Below are 27,368 nucleotides of genomic sequence, written 5' to 3'. Positions count from 1 at the left end.
CGCAGTTTGGTCAAACTCATGTTCGTAGCTTCGAGAACACTGTCCAACCATCTTGTCCTCTGTCGTCCCCTTCTCCTAGTGCCCTCAATCTTTCCCAACATCAGGGTCTTTTCCAAGGATTCTTCTCTTCTCATGAGGTGGCCAAAGTATTGGAGCCTCAGCTTCACGATCTGTCCTTCCAGGGAGCACTCAGGGCTGATTTCCTTAAGAATGGATAGGTTTGATCTTCTTGCAGTCCATGGGACTCTCAAGAGTCTCCTCCAGCACCATAATTCAAAAGCATCAATTCTTCGGCGATCAGCCTTCTTTATGGTCCAGCTCTCACTTCCATACATCACTACTGGGAAAACCATAGCTTTAACTATACGGACCTTTGTCGGCAAGGTGATGTCTCTGCTTTTTAAGATGCTGTCTAGGTTTGTCATTGCTTTTCTCCCAAGAAGCAGGCGTCTTTTAATTTCGTGACTGCTGTCACCATCTGCAGTGATCAAGGAGCCCAAGAAAGTAAAATCTCTCACTGCCTCCATTTCTTCCCCTTCTATTTGCCAGGAGGTGATGGGACCGGTGGCCATGATCTTGGTTTTTTTGATGTTGAGCTTCAGACCATATTTTGTGCTCTCCTCTTTCACCCTCATTAAAAGGTTCTTTAATTCCTCCTCGCTTTCTGCCATCAAGGTTGTGTCATCTGCATATCTGAGGTTGTTGATATTTCTTCCAGCAATCTTAATTCCGGCTTGGGATTCATCTAGTCCAGCCTTTCGCATGATGAATTCTGCATATAAGTTAAATAAGCAGGGAGACAATATACAACCTTGTCGTACTCCTTTCCCAATTTTGAACCAATCAGTTGTTCCATATCCAGTTCTAACTGTAGCTTCTTGTCCCACATAGAGATTTCTCAGGAGACAGATGAGGTGATCAGGCACTCCCATTTCTTTAAGAACTTGCCATAGTTTGCTGTGGTCGACACAGTCAAAGGCTTTTGCATAGTCAATGAAGCAGAAGTAGACGTTTTTCTGGAACTCTCTAGCTTTCTCCATAATCCAGCGCATGTTTGCTATTTGGTCTCTGGTTCCTCTGCCCTTTCGAAATCCAGCTTGACATTAGTACCGTAACTTTTTCAGCAAACCACCTATTGGCAGCAAAGAACATAACAAACATTAGTGTTTTAAAAAGTAATATTTACAGTCTCTGATTCTGAGTTCACCATAATTCTTCATCAGGTTGAATGTTAACAAATTATCAAGAAATGGGGTTGCTGGGTTGTTAAAGTCTGCATTGGTTTTAGGCTTAGAGTGTAGGAAGGGGTAGCAGATTTATAGACTGGGCTCCCCCAGATGCTATGCATGTTTCTGGTTACACATAAGGATACCAGAATGGAGAAACACACAATGATTTCCAGTTTTTGAAAATATAAAAACTAGCAGTTCTCTAGATCAGGGTGGTTCCACTTTTTATATCAAGTGGGCTGCAATAATACTTTGACATGGAATCTGCGAGCCACACACTGCCTAGTCATATGGGGGGGGGCAGCAAGGACAAAAAATTGACCACCCCCAGCCCTCATGCTGCCTTCCCACAGCAAGGTGCTGGACTTTGGGAAGGAGGCACGAGGCTCTGGCAGGGTCCTAGAGCCCTCCCAACATCTTCCCAAAGCTGAGAAAATGCAAATAGGCTTTGGGAAGAAGGAGGGAGGACCCTGTCAGAGCCTACACCTCCTTCCCGAAGCCCAGCACTTCATTTACCCACCTTTGAGAAGGGAGCAGTGTGTTGGACCACTCTGCTCTAGAGATAGATCTCTAAAGATACTTTAGTTTTTCACAAGTGATTAACATATAGTTAGTTGCTAGCTCTTAAGAGGGTTTTCTTGTGAACACTTGCTGTTAAAAAACCAAGCAAAACCTATTAAGCCATGTTTAAATAATGCTAGTTCATAAGTCATCCTAGATAGCTCAGTTGGTTAGACTGAGTGTGGTGTTGAGAATGCCAAGGTTGCAGGTTTGATCCACATATGGGACAGCTGCATATTCCTGCATTGCAGGAGGTTGTACTAATAGTCCCTTCCAACTTTACAGTTCTATGAATTCAATTTTCCTTTGGTTCACATTGATGATGAAGTGTTTACTGAAAGAAGATGTAGTGTTTACCAAAAGATCACTCCACTGTCTGGTGACAGGAGAATATAATGAACATGCCAAGTCACAGTTATGAAACGAATGGTTGCTTAAGCCTTGTTTGACCCTTCATATGCTAATGTATTATATTTATAAATAGAAAAGAATGGGAGAAAAACTGTTTAGAAAGTGGGTGCTAGTTTACAACTCATTATACAGTATAAGACATCTCTGGAATGTCTGTGGAAACAACATGGACCTAGTCAAGCTTAACATACAGATGCAACAACATATTTGTGTTAGTCTTGATCGTTTTAGTTTTGATAGCAGGAACTCAGAATTTTTAACTCATTGTTTTCAATAGAAAACTCACAATGGAGTGTGTTATAGTTCTGAAATACACTGAACCATTTGACAAGACTGGAAACTTAGACTTTAATTCTGTAACAAGTTACGCCCCTTTGATAAGTCACTTTGATTCTACCATCCCATTTTGTAGTTCTCGCTCCCATTTTCAAGGTAATTTTTCTTGGCCTTGTGTTCTTGCATCCACATATCTTAACTGGAGTATACCTAATATGCATGTTTAATTAGCATATATATTTATTAAATTTATATCATCTCCTTTCCTCCAAGAAGGTGTACATGGTTCTCTCCCCACCCCCACCCCATTTTATGCTCAGAGAAACCATGTGAGGAAGACCAGGCTGAGAGACTGTGACTGTCCCCAGGTTACCCAGTGAGCTTCATGGCCAAGTGGGGATTTCTACTCTGGTGTACCAGGTCCTAGTCCAACACTGGTTTCTGTTGAAACAAAATAAAAAAAATTCCTTCCAGTAGCACCTTAGAGACCAACTAAATTTGTTATTGGTGTGGGCCTTCGTGTGCATGCACACTTCTTCACCCTCTCACTACCGGTATATATAAGGGTCTGGTGACTTCTGTTTCAGTGTATCTGAAGAAGTGTGCATGCACACGAAAGCTCATACCAATAACAGACTTAGTTGCTCTCTAAGGTGCTACTGGAAGGATTTTGCAGAACTGTGAGTTGAACCCCATAAAAACAGGATTTTTCCCCTTTGCAAGGAAACTCAGCAACTTTGAGCTGATACTAAAAAAATGGAGCTTTCCCCCTTTGCAAAAGAAGCTTCCTCAAAGGCACCTAGGCCTCCTAGTTGGCTGCTATGCCTAGGACAATTAAAGAAAGCAAAATATTTTTTTCCCTTGTTTTCCTCCTGTAAAAAACTAGGTGCGTCCTATGGAGCGGAAAAATACGATAATTTTAACAATCTATGCTAGTTTACTCTAAAGTTGAAATAGTCTGGAGAGCACTGGTGTCCAACCTTTTTTGCAGACATGCTCAAAATGATGAGGGCTTTATATCAATGATGGAAGAAATAGGGCAGAAACAGATGGCTACATAATTCTGTTTTGCAAGCCTCAAGGACAGCTGGTCTTTCCTAAAACCACCATCCTAAACACCTGATGTTCTTTGAAAATTAGATTAGATTGAAAAGCACCTGTGCTTTTCTGTGCCCGTGGCTCCTGCACACACACCTTAAGCCAGCCTTTGCCAACCTGGTGCCTTCCAGAAGTTTTGGGGTGCAACTCCTGGCCTTGCCTCGCCCTCGCTCCATTCTGGAAGCTTGTGTACTTGGGTCACATAAATATTTGAGGGGGGAGGGTCGCCAATACAGCTTCTTTCCAGGGGTACTTCTGAAGAGGGGTAGTTGTATGCAACTAACTCCTCTACCTTGTACAGTCATACCTTGGGTTAAGTACGCTTCAGGTTGAGTACTTTCAAGTTAAGTACTCCGCGGACCTGTCTGGAACGGATTAATCCACTTTACTTTCAATGGGAAAGTTAGCTTCAGGTTAAGTACGGACTACCGGAACCAATTAAGAACTTCACCTGAGGTACCACTGTATCTACATTTTGGTTAGCTGATCATGGGATTGCAGTGACACACTTGGATAGCTCAGTTGATTAGAGCAGTGTTTCCCAACCAGTGTGCCTCCAGATGTTTTGGGACTACAACTCCCATCATCCCTAGCTAGCAAGACCAGTGGTCAGGAATGATGGGAGTTGTAGTCCCAAAACATCTGGAGGCACACTGGTTGGGAAACACTGGATTAGAGCATGGTGCTGATAATGCTAAGGTTACAGGTTCAATCCCCGTATGGGACAGCTGCATATTCAGGTTGGGCTAGATGATCCTCAGGGTCCCTTCCAACTGAGAGCCAGTGTGGTGTAGTGGTTAAGAGCGGTAGACTCGTAATCTAGGGAACCGGGTTCGTGTCTCCGCTCCTCCACATGCAGCTGCTGGGTGCCCTTGGGCTAGTCACACTTCTCTGAAGTCTCTCAGCCCCACTCACCTTATGAAATGTTTGTTGTGGGGGAGGAAGGGCAAGGAGAATGTTAGCGGCTTTGAGACTCCTTCCGGTAGTGATAAAGCAGGATATCAAATCCAAACTCCTCCTCCTCCTCCTCTTCTTCTATTATATACTTCTTGGACAGCCTACACTGTTAGATGTCTTTCCCCTGCACTGTAGGATTTGGCCCTTGTGTAGGATCATTTGGCATTTGGAGACACCTGCATTTACCCACCAGACCTAGGCCCTGAAGTCTTAGTGTGCTTATTCAGTCAATATGTGATGGATTGGATTCAGGGGGTGAGGTGGGGGAACAAGCTGAGAAGCTTAATCCAAATAATTATCATATGATCTGGGACAGGGACTAGGCGCTCCTACTGTAGATGGGAATCTTCCATCTATGCAGTCTTATATGTTGGGATTCAATTGTTCTTGAAAGGTATACTTCAATTAGTCATATGTGACCCTCAAGGAATCCTGGCAGGAAGTTGTCCTGACTCAGCTAAGAAATGTGCAGTTCTCACACATATAAGTCCCACCCATTGGTATGTGTGCCTTGTAGTGTTTCTCTGTTAAATGTGCTGCACAAGCTCACACTTGCTGAACTTTCCTGTGAACACAGATGCATGATCTACAGAAACCTGTGGACGAAAATCCTGTGCTGTGTGATGTCCTTTTTTTTTTTTCAAAAGACTGATTTTCATCTAATTGTTCTGCACTTCTAAGAGCATATTAAATATATGCAATTGGGCTTAAAGCTTCAATTAAGTCATATCTTTAAAAATGGGTGAGAATTGGTTTTTTTTAATATGTTCTTTATTAAGAACTGTTTGTAGCATAGGCTTACAGCCATATGAAGATGGAATTTGGAGCCTACAGTGATTCCTAATGCCATTTTTGGAAATATTTCTTTCCTAAACTTCAACCCAAAATGGGGCTCAGCAAACTATTATAAAAAACCAATAGCATAGAACCAGCTTTACCTAGAGGCACAAGAAATTGAACTTGTGACCGTTTGTATGCAAATCATGTTCTACTAAGGAGCCCTTTCCCAGTTATTGTGTCTGTTTATTTTTACATCATTTTATTTGGGGGGGGCTAGTAGCTTGAAAATATGTTGGAGCCATTTGACCTATAGTGTAACATATGTGCAATATTTCATTTTTCCTCTTTCCCTTTTAATTGAAGTGTAATTCATAGCAATTTTCTTGTAATGAAACTCTTAAACTAAATTACATAGAGCAGGGACAAGCATCGAAAGGCCACAGAACCAACCTCTTTCTTATAGAAAACAATAAAGTGTGAAGTACAGAATCTCGGTAGATGAATTTACGTGATTTTTAAATATCTTTTTTAGGGTTCAAAAGTGTAAGAAAGAGAAGACCACAGGGGAATTAATTGAACCTGATGGTTGGCTCAATGAATAACATGTTTTGTTTTGTTTTTATCAAGAGAACTTGAGACAACCACGTGTTTAAGAAGTACTTGAAACTACAATGCTAGGAGGGCACTGCTCTGCCTATTGTTAGATATACTACTTTCCAGAAGCCAAGACTGCCACCACGAAATCATATATTTATGAACAGACCACAAATAATCTATCTTTTACTGCACTGTAAAAGAAGTCCTGCAATCTTTACACAGTAATTCAAGTGTTACCAAGGTAACACAATTTGGCGGACTGGGCAGGAGTAGTGCTATTTTGGTACAGGCATGGTAGGGCTGTTACAACGAGAGCTAGGAGAGCTAGTTCTCCCCACCCCACCACCCGAAAAAGAAAAACCAAACAGAAAAATGCTCTGGTAGTTTCTGATATCATCTTTCTTATGGGACCTAGAAGACTCAAATAAGTTCCAAAATGTGAATAAAAATATCATGGGGTGGGAGATCTAGTAACAATTTCATATCTGGTCACCAGTGTGCCCCTTTGGCTTCAGATAGTACATGGGTAGAGGAGTCTAAAAAGCCTCGGACACAAATTTTCATGGCCCTCTAGCAGCTAGGATGGCTCATTTACCGGAAGTAATGTATTTAGCATTAACTCTGGAAGTGTATAATCAATTCTGACCAAACTAAGCTTCCTGATTTATATTTTGCTCTAGGCGACTTCATTTGGCCAGAATCTAGTACATACTTCCAGAGTTAATGCTAAATACATTACTTCTGGTAAATGAGCCACCATAGCCGCTAGAGGGCTGTGAACAGTGTTAGAAACTCAGATATATAATGCAGTCTTCAAATGGCACCTTAAACCTAGGCTGTGGCTGCAACAAAGGAATGTCTAGGCATATCCCTCCATGGGATTTTTATTTTTCATTCCATTTCTATACTGCTTTATATTTTAAAGAACAAATCTAGAAGCATTTTACAACACATTAAAACATCAACTAAAACAATCCAGAATAAAACTTAATTCAAGTTTCAAGGAAAATATTTCAAATCCTTCTCTAAGTCATGTTTTCCTTTCCTCAGTCGCATCCAGAGATCTCCGCATGGTCGCAATTGGACCCGCACCAGTTGCAAAATGTGCCTGGCACCTGGCTAATTTTGAACACTAGCCATGAAAATTCATGTCCTGGGCTTTTTAGACTCACCTACCCATGTACTATCTGAAACCAAAGGAGTGCATTGGTTGCCCAATGTGAAATATATTGGCATTATTTTCAGCTTTCCTACCCTACTAATAGAAGATAATTCTAAAGCCAGGGGTGAGAAACATGTGACCCTCCAGATGTTGTACAACTTGCATCATCCCTGACCATAGGACATGACTCATGTTGCTGGTCTTACACGGGTGGCAGAATCGTGCTGCCAACACCCACACAAGGCTGCTGCTGCAGAGAGATTCATACCTTAGACACATGCTTCAGGAAATCCTCCTCCTCCTCTAATATGGACTTTGTATGTTTGTTTGTGTGTGTTGTGTTTTTTTCAATAAACCAGTACAGTACTGTATAGCATTGTCTGATTAGCATTGTTGATGTTATTGACAATGATAATGTCAGTAACTGGTGTCTTGGAATCCAGATCTGATGGTCAGAAATAATCTATTTTGTCGTTGGTTGAGGAGACAAAGTTAGAGCTTAGACCCATAGAGGAAGTCTGCTTGAGTGTGTGCCCTATTGGTACATGTAATTTGAGTAGCAGTTGTGGGTTTGTCTGTGCTGCTTGAACATTTGTTCCCTTGGCTGACCAAGTGTGAAGGTTGGCATCACATGCTGCCTCAGCAGACTGATAGTGGCTATGGTACACATAACAATATAGCCACCTGGAACTGCTGATGAAGTCTTGGAAAAACAAAATTATATTAGTAGGTGAGATGTTGGCAGTTTAGGACCTCCCAAGATAGTACTTTCAGTTGTGCTGTTTGTTTATGTGCAGGGCCAGCTACCCAGGCAGAACTGTAGAGAATCAGTGCATGAATGAGAGGTGGGTGTTGGATGAAAGGTTTAGATATACTTTAGACATTCAGTCATGATTTGGTATAAACTTCATCTGTACAGAAGAGATGGTCCCAATTTGATACTAGTAGAACCTGATTGACACTTTTTTATTTTAAGCACTACCACATAGCATTTGTGGAGGAAAGCTGGCAGGAGCTGAAAAGTATTTCATAACAATTGTAGGGTTGGAAGGCACCCCCTGGGTCATATAGTCCAACCCCCTGCAATGCAGGAATCACAGCTAAGTCAGTTTAGTCATGGGAGTTCCATAGCTGCAATTTATTTATTGTAATAAAGGAAGTGAAGCAAGTACAGTACTCATTTGTATGTATGGATTTACTTTTTCCATTGACAATAAAAACAACAACAGATATTGCTAGAATCACTGCGGTATTGAGCACGAAAATAACCAAGCAAATGCTGCTACTTTGTTTCATACTCCAAATTCTGTTCTTAGGTGAAGTGCCACATTTTATCTAGAAGTAAGGCAGAAAACAGATCAGCCAACCCTGTCCTAAAGGCCTAAACAGCATCAGATTCATGTTCGTAGCTTCAAGAACACTGCCCAACCATCTCATCCTCTGTCGTCCCCTTCTCCTTGTGCCCTCAGGATCATAGTTAGTTTGTTGCTAAATAAACTGCAAATGCTGGTATCAATATAGTGCCAGGCCAACCACACCACTCCCATGGTATGTTTCACTACTCAAGAGAGGAAGGAGTGAAGTAGGAAGTGTTGAGCTGCATGCATCACCTAATTTGACTGATTGTGGTTCATGGTCAACATTGCGTCAAAACATAGCTACTGTCTGGTAAATGTATATTCAGATACTGGCAGATACTGACAGCATTAGCCTCAGCAAGATAACATTGCTATGGGAGAAATACTGATGAAGAAATCACAGATAAGCTGCATAAATTGTTTGCATTCTGAACCACTTTTTGATGTATCTGCAGAGTCAAGTCAAATAGATATGGGAGTGTAACATCCTAGAATTAACTAATACCGTGTTTCTCATATTATAAGACATGTCTTATATTTATTTTTTCCTCAAAAACACACACTATGGCTTATTTTCAAGGGATGTCTTATTTTTTTTCCTCCTCCTCCTGCTGCGGCCAGCATTGCTGCTGCGCCTATCATTATGTCTTATTTTCGGGGTATGGCTTATATTCCTTGAATGGTTAAAAATCCTGCTATGTCTTATTTTATGGGTATGTCTTAAAATATGAGAAACAGGGTACTAGTCAGTTACCTAAATGTTTTTGACTCAGATGTGAATTTGCTGCGTTTAATAATGTTTGCTGCCATTAAAATTGTCATCTTTCTTGGAAGATTAGAAGGTAGGCAATGTAACATCATTAAAATAAAATAATAATAATAATAATATGAGGGAGGGGGAGCCAAAAAATCACAGGGCTTTCCTCCTAGTTTATGTCTCAATTGGTAGAAGGTATTATTAAAGTTAAAATTATAGAAGAATAAGCAAGCAACATGACATCTATAAAGGCAGGTCCTGATTGGTTGACATTTTTATTGTCAAGGCACATATGCATATATAGGGATGGGCCAGTAGGCACTGTATACTTCTTTTAACTATGGTTTGTTGAACAAGCAAGGATTCAACTCTCATATATTCGTATAGCATGTAATCTGTTTTGCCTTATGTTGATTTGTTGTGCCTCTGAACACCCAGCTAGTATACATACCGTACCAAAGTCTTTCATTGCCCAAAGTCCAGCAAGACACCACTGAAATGTCAATTCTACTTGTATCTGGCTTCAAAACATTCTTCTCCTCTTCTCCCAAGACATATGAGCAAAAAACACTCCTAAAGCATCCCTTTCTTCCTCCATTTCTAGGCACATTCCATGAGAAGCGTTCTTAGCCTTTTTGTGTGAACTCACAACCGTACCAAACAAAAATAATTTCTTCTGCAGTCATGAGAGAGAGACTTTTTATTAATACAAAAACATTACTTCTGAGCAAGAAGAAGCAACAGTGTTAGCAGTAACTTTGATTTTTAGATATAAAAAGGGTGGATGGATTGTTGCAGAAACAGTATATAGGAATTAAATGTGTCATGGTGGTCAGGAGAGGCTTTCAGGCCAAACTGCATTTATGTTGGTTGAACTTTGATGTAATGTGCTAAGAGCAAAGGTTTGTGTCTAACATATAGTTCTCATTGTGTCTAACATATAGCTCTCCTAACAGATCCCTGTGCAAATTTAAATTTTGGGGTGGAGAGCTTACCAGCAAGGAAGTGGTTGGGGAAAGAAGTCTATTGCTAAACAGAATGAGGAAGGGGGGAAAGGTCTGTGAAAGTGCCAGTGAGTGTCCTTCAGCCATGTAAGCATTTTTGTTTTCAGCTGTTTTTCCCTCTCATTACTGTAGTAGGACAGAGTAGAGTGATACAGAAATAGAATTAAAGTAGAATACTGAGCTTGGACATAATGTCAAACCACGTTAATGCAAGCCAAGATTCACAAAACAACTTCAGGCATGCTTTGAAATCCTGGTTTGTTGACCCCAAAGTTAGTTAGGTTTGGATGTATAATGAAGCCAGAGTATATGGGTAAAAATTGTAGGAGAGGGAAAAAACAGTGGTCTTACTGTGTCTGCTATAGACCCCCATGCCAGACTGAGGACTTGGATGATGCCTTCATAGAGCAGATCACCAGACATTCAAAAAGAGAGATAATAGTAATCATGGAATACTTCAACTACCCCAATATCTTTTGGAACTCATACTCTGCTAAGAATGTAAGGTTCAACAAATTCCTCAATTGCTTCACTTTCCCACATTCCCAGAAGGTGGAGGAAGCAACAAGGGGGTCATCTCACTTAGACCTGGTCCTCACCAACATGGAGGAACTGATTGACAAAGTGAATGTATAAGAAACCTTGGCAGGAAGTGATAATGTCCTCTTTGGTTTCATTATAAACAAGCAAGGGGAGGCTGAGTATAGTTGGACATGCAATCTGGACTACAGTGGTACCTTGGGTTACAGACGCTTCAGGTTACAGACACTTCAGGTTACAGACTCCGCTAACCCAGAAATAGTACCTCGGGTTAAGAACTTTGCTGTAAGATGAGAACAGAAATCACGCCGCCATGGGGCAGCGGGATGCCCCATTAGCTAAAGTGGCACCTCAGATTAAGAACAGTTTCAGGTTAAGAACAGACCTCCAGAACGAATTAAGTTCTTAACCCAAAGTACCACTGCACTGGGTGAATTTCCATTGTTAGAAATACTCAGAGAAGGGTATACTAGCATACTAAAGGAACTTGCAAGTGTAATCTCAGAGCCTCTGTCTATAATATCTGATAATTCTTGGGAGAACAAGTGAGGTCCCTGTGGATTGCAGGTGGGCACATGTTGTCCCCATCTTCAAAGCAGGGGAGGGAGAACACCCAGATAACTGCCAACCAGTGAGCTTGACACTGATGCTAGGAAAGTTCCTAGAACAGCTAAGTTAAACAGTTGGCCTGTGAGCACTTCGAAAAGGACGCTGTGATTAGCATGGGCTTCTCAAAAACAAGTCATGCCAGATGCGGATCAGGGGAATACTGTGGATGTAATGTACAGTATCTTGATTTTAGTAAGGCTTTTGACAAAAGTCGCCAATGGTATTATTGTGGATAAGCTGGTCGAATGTGGACTGGATGAGATAACTGTTAGGTGGATTTGTAGCTGGTTGACTGACCAAACCCAAAGAATGCTCACTGTATAGATGCCTTTTTATAAAATGCTAGCGCTGTCTCACATGAAACTGCATATGAACAGCAATATCAGCCATGATAACTAAATAAAGCACCTATGTTTTGGGGACCATCTGCAAATGTAGGGACTCACAGCAAGGAGAATCCTGCTTAGCAGGTTTTATGGTAGCATCTGACTAGTAACTGTTGGAACTAAGATGCAAGACTAGATGGAAACCCTGGCTTGGCAGGGCTTTTATGCTATTGACAAACTTTAAGTTGACATGTTGTTTTTATTTTAAATATTTAGGGGGTGGGGAACTGGAGGACCACATCACAGCTATCTCCAAATGGACAGCATTACTTGATCAGAATGAAGTTTTAATTTGTATTTCTCTTGCTTTACAGCTTTCATCCAGTCAGATAGCATAATAGAAGTTCTACGCTTTGATGAAGGAGGCTTATTACAGGTAAATAAATGGGTCTGTCCTGTATTGCTGTTGTGTGTAGTAAAATTTATTCAGTCTGCTATGTTCTCGATGTCTCTTAATGAAGAAATAAAATTGATGGCTGGAACTTCAAGTCTAACTTGACTCGCTCATCTTTTCCATCTGGCCCCTTGCAAATTTCCAGTGTTCAATTTTTTTGGGCTAAATCCAATTGTGTAATGTTGCTAAGCAAGATTATTTACTTGAAAGCTGAGGCTGCAATCTTATGCACATCCAATCCTATGAGTTGGGTGGAGGATAGATAGATAGATAGATAGATAGATAGATAGATAGATAGATAGATAGATAAACACATACATACATACATACATACATACATACATACATACATACAAACAAACAAACATGAGTTCAATATATTTTATATGAACTTGAGTGGATGATCCTGGTGAAATAGTATAGCATATAGCAGCATCATGATGATTCCAGTACCTTCAAATTCTCATTAGCACCTCATTAGAGTTGCCCTTCAGATAGCAGCATAAACTGGTGTTTGTATATTTTTTATTTATTTGTTGAATTAATATACCATCCTATACCCAGAGGTCTCAGGGTGGTTTTATAGCGGTTGGAAGGGGCTTTGTGCGTATGATAGTGAGAAGAACAAAAACATTGGTGTGACCCATAGCACAGCTTACAGTTTACGCACTGTTCACAGAAATGGTTCCCTGTTCTGCGATTAAATTTAAACCCTTCTATACCTTAATGCAGAGGTTTTCAACCTTTTTGAGTCCACAGCTTTCTTGACCATCTACACCAGGCACCCCCAAACTTCGGTCCTCCAGATGTTTTGGACTACAATTCCCATCATCCCTGACACTGGTCCTGTTAGCTAAGGATCATGGGAGTTGTAGGCCAAAACATCTGGAGGGCTGCAGTTTGGGAATGCCTGATCTACACTCTTTCTCGGCTCCCCTGTGGGGAAAAGGGCTTCAAGCCTCAGAAGCTCAGTTATGCTACCCCTTGCCTTCAGAGCCACCAACCCATCACCCCTTTTTGACCACTCTCCCTTATGGAGTGTTCCCTCAGCCTCTTTCCCCCTTCCCTCACCTTGGGAGCCCTCTGGGCAGCCACTGCCACACTCCTGGTCTCTGAGCTGCCCCCCTGCCCCAAAGAGAGGTGCCTCTTCATGCCCCCCCACAAGGGCCTGGGAAGAGGATGCCCCCAGCCTTAGTAGACTGACCAAAGGTGAATATGAGGCCAACACCTTACTCACCTTAGGAGGCAGCAGTGGCAGCCGCTGGGCCTGCATGGTGGAAAGGCTCCTCTTCGGTGATGGGCACTCAGCTCCCAGGCAGGCATTGCACACAGCAAGCACAAAAAAGGCCAGCATGATACCTACCTGCCTGGCCTCCCATTTTGTCTGTCCATTCGCAACAGCAAAGGCTGGTAGACTGTCTGGCTTGGCTCCCTCATCCACTTGCTTGCCTACTCCAAGGCCGCCTCAGTTCCTGGCAACCAGCACCCCCTGGCCAGCCCCAGAGGTACCATTCACCTAGAGAGCTTGTATCCAGGACTGTTGCAACAAATAGCCACACAAGCCTTTGGGAGGCAGAGATGTAATAAGGCATCAGAGAAGGGAAGGAAGGGGTATTCCTGCATCCCCCCAGAAAAAAGCACTGCATCTGAGTAAAGATGCATAGAACTGTTCTGTAAATTATATGATAAACTGGGCAGTACTTCTTTATAAGAGTCCTTGACAAGAGCTAAGAGATTTTGAATAATTTGAAGCTGATATTTTGGGCTGCAATCCTACCTCCAGTTACTTGAGAGTAAGCCCCATTGAATTCAATAGGACTTACTTCTGAAGAGAAACACAGTTAGGATTGCACTCTTAAAGAGCTGGATTTGAGATTTACACAAGCTACTGTGTATTCTGATTGCTTATCTATAAATTTTCAAGGAACATACTTTGTTGCTGAAATTTGCTATTTTTTTCATTTCAGACTGAGACAACGATTGGCCTCAGTTCATATCAGCAGAAAAGGTAAGATTTTCTACAGTCCATTGTTTTCTTTAATTCCAAACAATGCTTAAAATTATCTTATAATTTGAAAATGTTTGACTGCTTTGGTGAACCAAACTATTAACATTGTTTGCTTAATCCAAGGAAATTATTTTATTTCTTTAGAGGATTGCTATTCCACCTTTTAATTCAGTGCTCGAATGAGGATAATCACAATTGTCATTATATGTATACATTGATACGTGATCATTTGAATGAAATGGCATTTACAGAGTAGCTATTGATGATACTTTTCTCATCTCCTGAACTTGTTGGAAGAGGCAAGGTTGTCAAGTCTTATACAGTATTAAAGACACTTAACTACCTCCTCATGTGATCATATGAGCTGGCCTTGGTAATCTTGAAAGCCATGAAGGTATCTTGACAATCATGGGAATATCAAATAATTACATAGGTTTCTACCATTTAAAATCTCTCCTGCCCAGTTAGCCACAATTTCTGGTTAACCATATTGTGTGTGTGGGCAGCGGGGGCGGGGGGGGGAAGGTTATCATGGATTTCTCCCTTCTACAAGTCCAGAATCATGCCAAAAACTTTGGAAAGGGGGGATGTTTGCAATTGGGCTAGAGTTGGACTCTTGTAGAAGATATAAGCAGCATGTTACCTCTTCTGTCTTCTGCAAAAGCCCTGTTGGGAAGAGAGAGAAATCACTTCTCCTTTCCTCCATGGAAAATGAAGAAAACAGAGGTGGCATCTCTCCCATGAGCAAGGCAGAAAGTACAGAGACATTCACCCGATGGTGGAGGGTTATTTGGAACTGTGCTTCTCCTTGTAGATGCCGTTTTATTTGTCAGGACGTCTGTAAAATGTGGGTATAAAGGACAGCTCAGGCAGACCAGAGTCTGTTGGTGCAGTGTGGTGAAATTCTACCAGAGTGGTGTAGCTTGGACTAGGTACCTTGGATCACACACTAGGTTAGCAATGGTGTTACCATTTGTAAAGGCTTAAAATTGTACGTTAGGAGGGTAATGACCTCAATAATATTCATTCCAATGAAATGACATGATTCACAATATCTAAACTTTCCTTCCTATCAGTTTATATTAGAATTCAGCCTGTGGTTTTCAGCTTTGGTGTGTTCCAAGTGATACAACCAGCTATATGGTGTGTTTTAGACAATAGTAACAATTAGCTATGGCATCATAATGCCCAGAAGAGTGATAATTCATGGCTGAAAGGCTGTTGGAGGAGAGGTGTGCAGAGTAACAGAGATGAAATTCATATATTCTTTTCTCTTTGGGTGACTATCATTCCTTAGCACTGGAAATTCTTGTCTGCGTCTCACGTGTATTTTTTGCTAGCTATTCACTAGAGCAGGCATCCCCAAACTGCGGCCCTCCAGATGTTTTGACCAACAACTCCCATGATCCCTAGCTAACAGGACCAGTGGTCAGGGATGATGGGAATTGTAGTCCAAAACATCTGGAGGGCCGAAGTTTGGGTATGCCTGCACTAGAGCATCTACAGTAGTTGTAAAGCTACTTCCAAGTAGTTTTCCTGCACTTATTATTTATTTAGTTAACTAGGGACCATTTGCTATATAAAAAAGTCTAAAAAACTACAATAAGGAGTCGAAGAGTCGAAGACACAAAGCATGGAATTAAAAAAAATTTTCCTATTGTAGTTGCAAGATTGTAGTTGTTTTTTTTACCTTATTTATGGGTATATAGATATCTTTGTTTTAGGCACTGAGAGCATGCATAGCATGCTGGAATCCTTCAAATTAAAGTGGAAATTTGTAAAACATTTTAGCTGTTTTGTCTAAGCTGAAGTAGCATAATGAAACTGTCAGGTCATTTAAAGACACCAGAGGAAACAGCTAGCTAATGCATTTGAACATTCATTTGGCTTTTACATAGATATACAGTATAAATGTTAGCTTAGCTGCTACACTCACTTTCTACTCTACTTTTGAAATGCCAGATTTAAATTTACAAGAAGACATATGAACACTAATTTCCAAAAACCAAACAGAAACCAGAAGCATTCAGTCACTTAACTTGATATCCTAACCTCTCCATTTGCATCAAATGTTATTTTAAGAATAGTAAATTTTCAGTTACTTCTGTTGAATATTTGCTAAACAATAAAAGAGGAAGTACTGTCAGGTCATTGAATCTATGCAAATTGTTGTGAAGCTAATTGTCACTAAAAATGCAAGGAATGACTCTATGGAGTACTTGATCTAAAGGTATTCAATATTTTAAGAGCCTAAGACGACAGACCTATACTCACCTAGGTATAAGTCCAATTGCACTTAATGAGGCATACTTTTGAGTGGGCATATATAGAATTGCCTGTGAAGTTACTGTTTGTACATTTGGGATGCCACTGCCTTGGCATCCCAAAAAGTCTTTGGAAACATCAAGAGAAAAGTTAATTACAGGCTCAGGAACAAATAGCGCTATAAATTTACAGTTGCAGTGCCTAAAAATATATAATGGATGTGTTGAGATAAATTTGCGTCATCAGTAGTATCATAAACAATTACCACAGCTGTTGTCTTCCTGCTTCTCTAAGGCCAGGGCTACTGTGAGTTGTAAGGAACCCACTCTCTCAGATTGAGGGGAATCCTCATTCCTTCTGTCACCAATTAGACCAAGGGTGGGGAAATGGATGTGACCAGTGAGGCAGAACTTTATCTCCCCCACTCTGCATGGCCAGGTCTGACAGATGGCCATGGCCAATTACCTCTCCGTCATCGGACATCACAATGGTATTGGATGACCCATTTATGCAATTTTTGGCATTTGGAAGCCCCAACAATCACCTGATAGTACTTTGAAATGGATTCAAAGATTGATTGATTGAATAAATATGTGGAACTAGACAGTTTGTCTGAAAAAATAAAGAACACACCAAAACAGGTATTTGTATCTAAATGGGAAAGAAGGCTTCAAAATATATTTGAAAAATAATTACAGTAGCTTAAACGCTGTTGCAGCATTTGATTAACTTCAGTAGTAGCTTTAAGAATGATGTGAGAACTAAGATAAATTAAGATGCAGTTAAATTATGATAATAGTTTATATCGGCAACAAGTTTGTGTCTCTGAATTACCGTAAGGAGTAGACGGGAAGCCATTTGTGTCTTTGAGTCGGTTTGTATTAAATCTATTTGGTTTAGTATGGTATAGATGTAATGGGTTTTTTTCCCCTTTTTATTTGTGTATTGCAAAAAAATCAAATAATTTTTTTAAGATAGTACTTTGAAGTGCCACTCAGGGCTCCCTCTAAGAACAGGCAACCAGCTTATTTTCAGTGACTTCAAACTACCTTTTGGCCCAGCTGTGACTTTACCTGCATCATATCTGACATCAGGTGTATGTAGGTGGGCATCGGTTGGCCAAAGCTGTCTCACAGACCAAATGGGGAAACCTGGCTGCCAGAGATTCTCCACTACTGCGTTAGACAGTCCAATTTATTTGCTAAATATAATTGGTCATCACAAAGCTACAATCAATTTGGGAGATGCATGTTCAGCTATGTTGATCCCCAGTATGTTGGTCCCTGTTTTAGAGAGAAATCTTTGTTTGATCTGTTGGGCCACTAGAACAAACAGATACCGGTATACTGTAGTAGTGTATATATCCCTGTCAGTCAGTAAATAACAGATCCCAGGAAGCAGCAATGGGAGTGTGGTTTTCAACCCCCTGACAGTTATGCTATGAAATACCACAGGCCATGTTTTATCCCCAATGTTTTTAGCATTCATATGCAGTCATTGGAAACCATGATTAGGATATTTGGGGCAAGGTGCCATTGGTATCCTGACGAGATTCAGCTCTATTTCTCCATAACATCTGAATCAAGAGAGATCATGCAGATTCTGGAACATTGCCTGGATGCAGGAAATTAAGCTGAGCTTGAATCCTGGCAAGACATTGGCTCTGTGGGCAGGGGCGTAGGAAGGGAGGGGCAATAGGGGCGCTCTGCCCCGGGCTCCACTCTGGGGGGGGGCAGCGCCCTCTCCCAACTCCACTGACACCCTGCTACACAGCGGAGCCGGCAGCAAACATCCCCAGCACCGCACGGGGATGAAGCCACTGCAGTCGAAAGCAGAAGATCCCAGACGGCAGCATCCCCGCACGGCGCTGAGGTCCACTGCCAGCTCCGCTGTGCAGCACGCATGCGCGGAGCTGCTGCGCACGACACATGCGCCAGGCGCTTCCTGCACATGTGTAGTGTGCACTGCGGCTGCGCGCAGCGTGGGGTGCCGCCCTGGGCCGCAGAAAGTCTTTGTCCACCACTGTTGGTGAGTGGTTCTCAAATCTGAAAATTGGCCAGCTGCTTGCCCTGGACAGAGCTGCACTCCCTCTTAAAGAACAGGTATGCAGTCTGCAAGTCTTCCTGGAGCACTTTTTTAATTATTTCAGCTAGTACAACAACTGAACCTGATAGCTTGATCACAGTAGCCCAGAAATTGGTATTTTAAAGGCTGGATTACTGCAATGTGGGGCTTTCCTTGCACTTGGTCATGAAACTGCAGTTAGTACAGAATGCTGCAGCATGATTATTGTCAGGAGCAAGTTCCTATTACAGTATTCCTCTGCTCAAATATCTGCTTTGGTTGCCAGTTTGTTACAGGATCAAGTTCCAAGTTTATTATCAGTATTCAAAGTCCTTAACACCTTGTGATCGATTTACTTGTCTTGCCCCATATATATTTTTATACATACGTAACCCCGGATAGGTGTTCCAGTCAGTATAGTAGGCAATACTGAGCTAAATGGGCCAATGATCTGATTTGGTATAAATTTGCCTGGGTGTCTACATTGGTTGGTTAGTGTAGAGAAGAGATGCACAACCTGCAGCCATCGCCAGATGCATGGAATGGTGAGAGGAGAGAGGGGAACCCTCTGTAAGCAATCAGTTCAGACCTCTGGTAAGAGTGGCCTGTCCCTTCCTCAGCAACCTGTCCAGTGCAGGCATGTAGTGTCCAAGGGGATTTGGCCCTCAGGGGAAAAAACCAAAGTTCTCCACTCCTAGAGTAGGTAGGGTATGATCCTCTCTTCGGGTAGAAGATTTCCCAGGTTCAGATCTTGGATAACCTTGCTCATGGTGGGAAGGCTGACTGTACCTTCAATGAAGCATTCATTCATCCAAGTATCTATTCGTTGTTAATAGGCCAGGTAAACAAAAGTTATGACTGAAGGTGCTTGAACACACCTTTGAGTGCTGCAGGCACATGCTGAGTCAGTGCTAGGTGGGGACTTCTGTAAGTTTGCACTGAACAGATGCCTTAACATGGCTTTAAAACACTTGTTTAGCACAAGGAATGCAGTTCCTCTCCCCTCTCACACACAGTTGCTCCTATAATAGTCTATAATTTTCTTAAAGACTGGAGTGGTAATAGTTTGATTTTGGGGGCAAAATTCCCAGTAGTCTACGTGCAGTAATTAAGCAGTATTTTGTGTGTGTGTGTGTGTGTTGCAAGTACTGTAGTTACAAGTAGTTGCAGAGTGTTACTGATATGATATGCAGGACTGGGACAAGACTGCACCTTGCATAAACTTCTGCTTATAGGCCTTTTCTGTTTGAGCCAAATGTTATTACCTGTGCTATGTCTGCTCGCTAAGAGTGGATTTTTAAGTTTGTAGTTAAAGTACATGATCTACACACACTGAGCCTTTGCCTAAGTTGCAGATACTCATGCACATAAACCTTGAAAAATGGAAAGTGAGACAGAAAACTACTATCTGCTATGTGAGATTCTCTCATCATATTTCTTTTTTTTCTAACAAATATCAAAGGGTCCACTTGTTGTTCCAGTTGCATATTAGCCACTAAGCTACAAACCATAGAATAAATTTAATAATAAAGTAAAGTATTTGTATAGCTTGGGGTATCTGCTAGTCAGCCTGGAGTCTCTCCTGTGGTGTAATAAGATTGTTGTTTCTGTGCTAGACTTCTTTGAAACTCCCCATAGCTTAGATCATGATGGAAAACGCAATTCAGATATTGGTAAAAAAGAAAATTATTATGATTATGAACAGCCTGATAGGACTAGACACAAGCAGTACAGAAGTTCTTTGGTAACCAAGCAAGACTCTGTGTGTGCATTTTAAACCTTAAAGGTCAATAATGTAATCTTAGTTTCTAAACTTGAATACACACCCACACCCACACACCTCTACATCCTTCTCTGTGCAAAGCAGAAACAGGAAAAGAGTGAATATTTTATCAGTGAAGGTGTGATCATTTACTTGGACGCCAGCAAGAGTTTGCCATTTAAGGACAAAAAGTTAACCTCAGCTGCTTCTGATGAAAAGAATTACCCTCCGATATTTTGTATTTTTACATCGTTGCTGCTTCCAGTTGTCTATGATGAGTTATAGTTTTGAAATGGAAGGGGGCTAGAAATTTTCAAGAAGGGTTTGCAGCATAAATTACTCTGTTTTCTAGCAGAGCCTGAAATTGTCTTCAGAATTCTAACCTTCAGTTGAATAAATCTGAAAGCTACCGTGATGTCCTTGTGCCTACCAATTCAGCAGTTGCATAATTCTGTTGAGCTTGTTTGTTACCTTGTGTTGTGTTTTTTGTTGCGTAGGTTCTTGAGTATATTATGGTTGGAATGTGGTTATGCTGTTAGCATTGATCAAGACTTAATCTTCCACTTCCAAAGTGGGAAGAATATACTGTATGCTTTTATTTTATTCAAAGTTATTAGTCCGCTTTATTGCTCAAAGTTTGCAATAGCAAGTTTTCACGCTTAAAGCTAAAGACAGTTTAACTTGCTCATGTCTCACATATTTTGCTTGAAAGCTCTTTTGGGGTTGGTCCCTATCTGTTGCTTGGTTATGAAACTTTCAAGCACAATGCAGGATAGATAAAAATGAGTGTTGTCAGGTTTTGGTTAGATTTTCTAGTGCCCTAAATTGATTAGGATTTGGTTTCGTTTGCTTGTTTGACTTATTTAGTAAGCAAACTTTAAAGAGTATGCCATGTTAATTTAGATTGTTGCCAAAGCCTTTTGAATAACTTAAAATGTTAGAACTTAAATACTTTTGTGGGGTGAGGGGAGGAATTCATGAAGCATATGTGATGTGGTAAAGGTACATGGAAATATTTTTTTATTGGAGGACTTATAATTTTTTTTTTACAATGAATAGGCAATTCAAGCAGTATAAGTTTCCCTTACATTGCTTAAATTTTAGGGGTGTTGGTGGAATAGCACTGAAAACTTTAGCAAGTCCAAGAATCTGTGCATTGGGTGGTATGCCTAAATTTATTTTTAGATACCGGTATATAATATTTATTTGAGGTATAGAAATTTCAAGGCATAGTTAAATCAAAAAGTTAATTAAAACCTTAGAATGGACACATTTGCCTGGTATCATATTCATTCATTACATCACTAGATCCATTTTATGAAAATATACACTGTAAAATTGATGTGAAAACAGTATGATATTTTTAGTTTAGAAGGTTAACATTTCAGTTATATTAGGATTCCTTTAAAAACATCCTGGTTTAAAATACCTTAATATAATGCTAACAAAACCATTGAAATCTATATTCATAATCTTTTCAAATTGAAGATAGCAGCTTCTACTAAACACATCTCAAATTTAGCTAGATTAGAGTCTAGAGGTTATCAAGACCATTAACAGTGGTTTCAGTGGTATTTGGTGACCTAATAATACATTTCAAAAGAACTTTATGTCCTTTGGTTTGTGTAAAGATATTTAAGTTGCAAATAGTGCTTGAAAGGAAGAATTTCATTTTTAAAAAAGATTTCAACTTACTATTTTATCTCCCATCTCATCATTGCTGCTTATAAATAATATATATTAATGGAGACTTGGTTATATTCTATACTAGCAGGGGTGCCTGGTGCTGCTCAGGATTTTTTTAGAAACCAAACAAAATATTGTGGTGTTCAAAATACTGGTCATTTAAAATATTTTAGAAGGCATTTCTAGAATTAGACACTTAAAATGAAAGATATACAGTGGTACCTCGGGTTGCAAACGCTTCAGGTTACAGACTCCGCTAACGCAGAAATAGTACCTCGGGTTAAGAACTTTGCTTCAGGATGAGAACAGAAATCGTGCGGTGGCGGCGCAGCAGCAGCAGCAGGAGGCCCCATTAGCTAAAGTGGTACCTCAGGTTAAGAACAGTTTCAGGTTAAGAACGGACCTCCAGAATGAATTAAGTTCTTAACCCGAGGTAATGGAATGTCATCAGCACATTGATGACACTTCAAAAACTCCCAGATGACCCCTCCCACTGTTTTTAAGAAAATGTTAAACAGCATGAGACACAAAATGGAACCTTATAACATCCCATAGGCAAAAGTCCAATGGATGGAACGGGAGTCCCATAGCACTACTTTTGGGGACCTCCAGAAAGCATGCTAGGCACATAACAAGAGTGCACCTCTGGAAAGGTGACCCAGAGTAATACTGTGGTTGCTTGGGAGATCCGAAAGAACTAACAGGGTTTCACTTCCCTTATCTACTTGCCAGTGTCATTCACCCACCAGAGCAAGAAAGGCTGTTTCTGTTCCCAACATCAAGCTGGCAACCAGACTAAAATGGATCTAAATAATCACTGTTCAGGTTTGTCTGGAGTTCAGATTCCACCACCTGTTCTGTCTCCTTGCCCAGGAATGTGATAATTGATACTGGATTGTAGTTTAAATCCACTGGATTGAGGGTGATTTTTTTTCCATTGGTTTTATAAAAAAGTATTCACCCTAGGGACCCTTGTAAGATACACTAGACCTGACGGCTTTCATTTATCTTATATTTCAATGTAGGCTTTCTCTTAGCTTAGATGTAACTAAGATTTACAGTCCTGTTCCCAATTAATCTGGGAGTAAAGCCTAAATAATTTTATAAGACCTAACCTCTGAATAGATATGGTTAGGATTGCACAGTTAGTCATTCATGTATAATAAGAAAATTTGTAATAGTTCTCCAGCGTATCCAAGGCAGATGCTCATTACAATTGCTAATACTAAAAGGGCCTTGTGATGTACAGGTGTTTGGGTACCCTTCTTTGAACTGCCCTAAACTGCTCCAGAGGGTTGAGAAAAACTAGAATACATTTTTGGTGGGAGTGGGATGCAGCATGAAGGAAAGTTCAGTTGTCAAGTAGAAGTCCTTGGGCTAATGGGACTACTTTGTTGGATGCAAGCCTGGATCTTCATTCAACTTAATTCACAACTTAATTTGGAAGATTCTGAACATGAATTAAAAACTGAATGTCATCTTGATTTGTTCTCTTCTCATTTGATCCCAACAGTATATCTATGTATCGAGGGAATTGCAGACCGATTCGGTTTGAACCACCAATGCTGGATTTCCATGAACAGTAAGTTGGGAACACTTTGCCTCGTATTATAAATAGAAGACACCTGGAAGTTAATAGCTGTCTGAGAAACCTATGTATTAAAAAGGCAAAGCTGATAATATAAGTTAATGTTAGATGCCCAGAACCTTATCTGCCCAGCATCAATCACATAGTAGTTTTTGTATAAGAGGCTAAGTGTGTTGGCTAAGTCATATAACAGGCCTAAGTGGATGAATAGTATTGATGGTTCACACTTGCAGAAATTTGCACCTGTTGTACTTCAACCATACCACATGGTTTCTTATTTGGAGGGAAAAGAAACATGTGAGGAGAAGGTGGAAGAGGAAGAATAAATGGAGTCTAAATTGGAGGAATGATTGAAGTATCTGTTGTTGCTGCTTCTGTCTGCTTTACTGAGGAAAGGGCCCTTCAACTGAAAAAAATATATGATTTTCCAGTAATACCAAAGTTTTTAATCCTTGTGTATGCTTTCTGTGCAGCACTAGTTTATACAGTAGTTATTTGAGAACTGTACTGCTTTAAGCTACAGGTTGTACGAGCAGAGTTTTGGTGCCATCTATTTACCACTTGAATCTACTGGTTCCAGGGACCCTGGAAAAGCTAAATTCTCAGGATCACTGGCATGTGAGTGCTTCTCCAGATACAACTCATGTGCACCAATGGGGAACTTATTTCATGCCGCAGCAGCCAGATAAGGAGCACTGTGTGGAGGGAGTTGGACCATGTTGTTCTTCAGATTACATCATTGGTAGTGTGACAGGAACTGAAAGGGGCTTGGATAGAACCGAGCTTTTTTCTGACCTACTAGGAACATAGCTTGGTTAGCTGAGTCAAACTCCGTATTGGGGTGGGGGAATGTTGTCTGTCAACAGTGGGTATATGAAAAGTAGAATATAAAATAGTCAAAATGTGCAAGGTTGAATGATTTTGGCTTTTGAATATTAATTTACTCTGCTGACTAATTCATGAATAAATTAAACATCAGAACAGCGCTCACTCTTTTCTTCTCATCATTAGTCTTTCAAGGCCTGGAGATACAGCCATAATGGCAGTAGTCATAGTGCAGCATTTCCCTGGAGTTATTAATGCAGCAGTGCTACAGTGGCTGCATATGCATGCTGCACATCTCTGGATTAAGGCCAGAAGAGAGAATTGTTTAGTTGCAGCGTTAGCCTGCTCCATTAGTCATTGAAAGGCAGGACAAAAATAACTTTGCAAAATTTATTTATTTATAATCTTCGTACAAAATATTAGCATAAAATATATATGCCAAACTAAGCAACAACAGTCAATATAAAAATAGTCCTATAAGCTTATTGGAGCAATTATAACTTTGCATCATGAGTAATTGCGAGCCCACGCGCTGGCTAAACCCTATCCCCGGTGCCCAGGTGCCCACAACACCCCCAAGATGGGACATGACAAGAATGTATGGGTTTAAATTAGGCCACAACTTTATTGATTTTAAGGGTAAGGTCTCCCTCTCATGCCCGACAGGGGCTGAGGATGCACAGGGCAATCAGGTGTTGTTGGAGGGGACTGTAAAGCATGAACTTTCACAGCATGCCCTCCCACTTCACCTAGCTGGGAGTTTGTTCTATATGCCGCTGCTGTAGGGCCAGTGACTCCTACAATCAACCCTTTAACAGTCCCTGTAAACGCCGCCGCATGGGGGTGCATCAATATGCTGCCCCTGACTCACAGATAGACTATAGAACACCAAGGCCTAAAACCGCCACCCGAGACCCTAACTAGGGTCTCGCCACCAAGATACCTACAGCTGAACATCGTCTCCTACCAAGAAGGACTAGATCCTGACACCCACCAATCCTTGAGGCCCTGATGAGTCCTATCAGCTTGTTGGAGCAATTATAACTTTGCATTATGAGTAATTATATGCTTGCAATAAAGTAAAGACACAAACACTTGTAGGGAATAGAACAAGAAGTTCTGGCAACTTAAAAGGCTCACAAGTGTATTACACCATAAGGTTTCATGGATTACAGTCTCATCAAATCCATGAATTGTTGTCCTGAGTAATAGGTGTGTGTATGTATCACAGGTCTTGCAGAGCTTGTCTGAGGCCTGGGGCAGGAGTCTTGTTAGAATAAACTCAAACAAAAAAGAAGCTGGTCCCTGGCAGGCCTTCCTGGCCAGCTTAGCCCTCTGAGGCTTGGGACTAGTTTACCCAGCTTCTCCCATCCCCTCTGCATTGGCCTGATGTATCATATATTACATGCAGGTTTGGGTGGGGTAGAGGAGGAGGATTGTACTGTAAACGGTAAGGTCAGAAGAGAAGGAAATGCAAAAAAAAAAGTACAGGACCAGGACCCTGTGATAATGATCTGAGGTCCTTCTTCATACGCCTCCTCTGCAAGAGGTCTGGAGGGTAACAACACAAGAACAGGCATTTTCTGCGGTGGTGGCTCCCTATTTTTGGAATGCTCTCCACGGGGAGGCATGCATGGCACCTTCCTTGCATATTTTTATGCACCAGGCAAAACCATTCCTCTTCTCCAACTAATTAAACAATCTATGGCCTTTTAAACTGTGGGGAGGGGGGTTATTGTTTGTTACTAAGGTGTTTATATTGTATTTTTATATTGTAAACTGCCCTGTGATCCTCAGATGAAGCGCAGTATATAAATTTCAATAATAACGACAGTGGCCATTCACAAAATGCACCTGTTTGTTGCAACCATAAAACTAAATATTCTTTTAGAAGGCATCTGAAGGCAGCCCTGTTTAGGGAGGCTTTTAATGTTTAATAGATCACTGTGTTTTATTTTTCTGTTGGAAGCCGCCCAGAGTGGCTTGGGAAACCCAGCCAGATGGGCGGGGTATAAATATATTATTATTATTATTATTATTATTATTATTATTATTCTGTGGTTGTAGGCAATTGAGAAAACAGTTTAAATGCTTTTTCTACTCTCTTTTAATACAGGCCAGTTGGGATGCCAAAAATGGAAAAGGTTTATTTGCACAATCCAAGTGCAGAAGAAACTATTATATTAGTATCAATATCTGCAACAACCTCACATTTTCATGCATCGTTTTTTCAAAACAGGGTGAGTTAGCTCTGTTTTTCGAAGTTGGTGTTATTCTGCAAGCTGGTTTCACTTCAGCAAAAACTGATTTTGCTTCAAAGTGCATCACAGTAAATAGCTTCTCTTTAAATGCAAGCTCAACAAAATTATGCCACGTACAATTCACTGTGGAGGGGTTATATGAAAAGTAAATGTCTTCATCATTCTAGGGCAGTGGTGGAGAGCCTTGGTGTTCTCAAGAATATGGAAAATGGATAACTATACCTCAGAAATGGTTTCTAACCAGAAGTAGCTGAGTTTAGTCCACTGGAGTGGGGGGGGGGATCCATACCAGGGTAGTAGTTTTACTATTACCAAACAAAATCCCCCAAAGTAACATGTGAGTTTTCAAGTTCATCAGACCTTCTTCTTTTTTGGTATAACACAGCCTGGAGCAGAGTACCGCTGATGCATTGTTACTATCCCTTTACAGAATCACTCTGAAGCTAGTGTACTTTGAAAAACAAGTTAAAGCCATGATCTTTGCTGTAAAATTCTTCTAAACTAATCCAGAGCTTGTCATGAAATCAATTTCAAGCCTTAATTTTCAGTAGGAGTTGCTACTTAGAGCTTATGCACTCATAAGTAGTTGCCAATAAATGGTTGCCGCCCCTTTGGAAGTGATTCTGTCATTTTTATACATGCTTCTAGGAGTTCCTAAGATAACTAGTATTTTTTTATTGTGTTTCTTTGCCATGTTTTTGTAAAACCTACTAACCAAGTGCCTAAAATATATGAAAAAGGCTCCAAATAAGGCTGCATTTTACAAGGCACTTGCGAAAACAAATAACCA

General features: G+C 40.7%; 1 protein-coding gene across 2 annotated transcripts in view; it reads left to right on the top strand.

Moving 5' to 3' along the window:
* Positions 1–27,368, top strand: part of TMEM131 (transmembrane protein 131) — a 72,773-nt gene that overhangs the window by 5,259 nt on the left and 40,146 nt on the right. For both annotated transcript variants that reach the window (XM_035114636.2, XM_060273450.1), the window contains exons 2-5: positions 12,040–12,101; positions 14,087–14,127; positions 23,418–23,486; positions 26,434–26,557. In XM_035114636.2, the coding sequence (XP_034970527.2) occupies positions 12,040–12,101; positions 14,087–14,127; positions 23,418–23,486; positions 26,434–26,557 (296 nt within the window). The remainder of the gene's footprint in view (positions 1–12,039; positions 12,102–14,086; positions 14,128–23,417; positions 23,487–26,433; positions 26,558–27,368) is intronic.

This window comes from Zootoca vivipara, chromosome 4 (assembly GCF_963506605.1).
Source record: "Zootoca vivipara chromosome 4, rZooViv1.1, whole genome shotgun sequence".
Classification (NCBI taxonomy): Eukaryota; Metazoa; Chordata; class Lepidosauria; order Squamata; family Lacertidae; genus Zootoca; species Zootoca vivipara.
The sequence above is the reverse complement of the archived record's forward strand: the minus strand, read 5'-3'. Positions and strand labels throughout refer to the sequence as shown.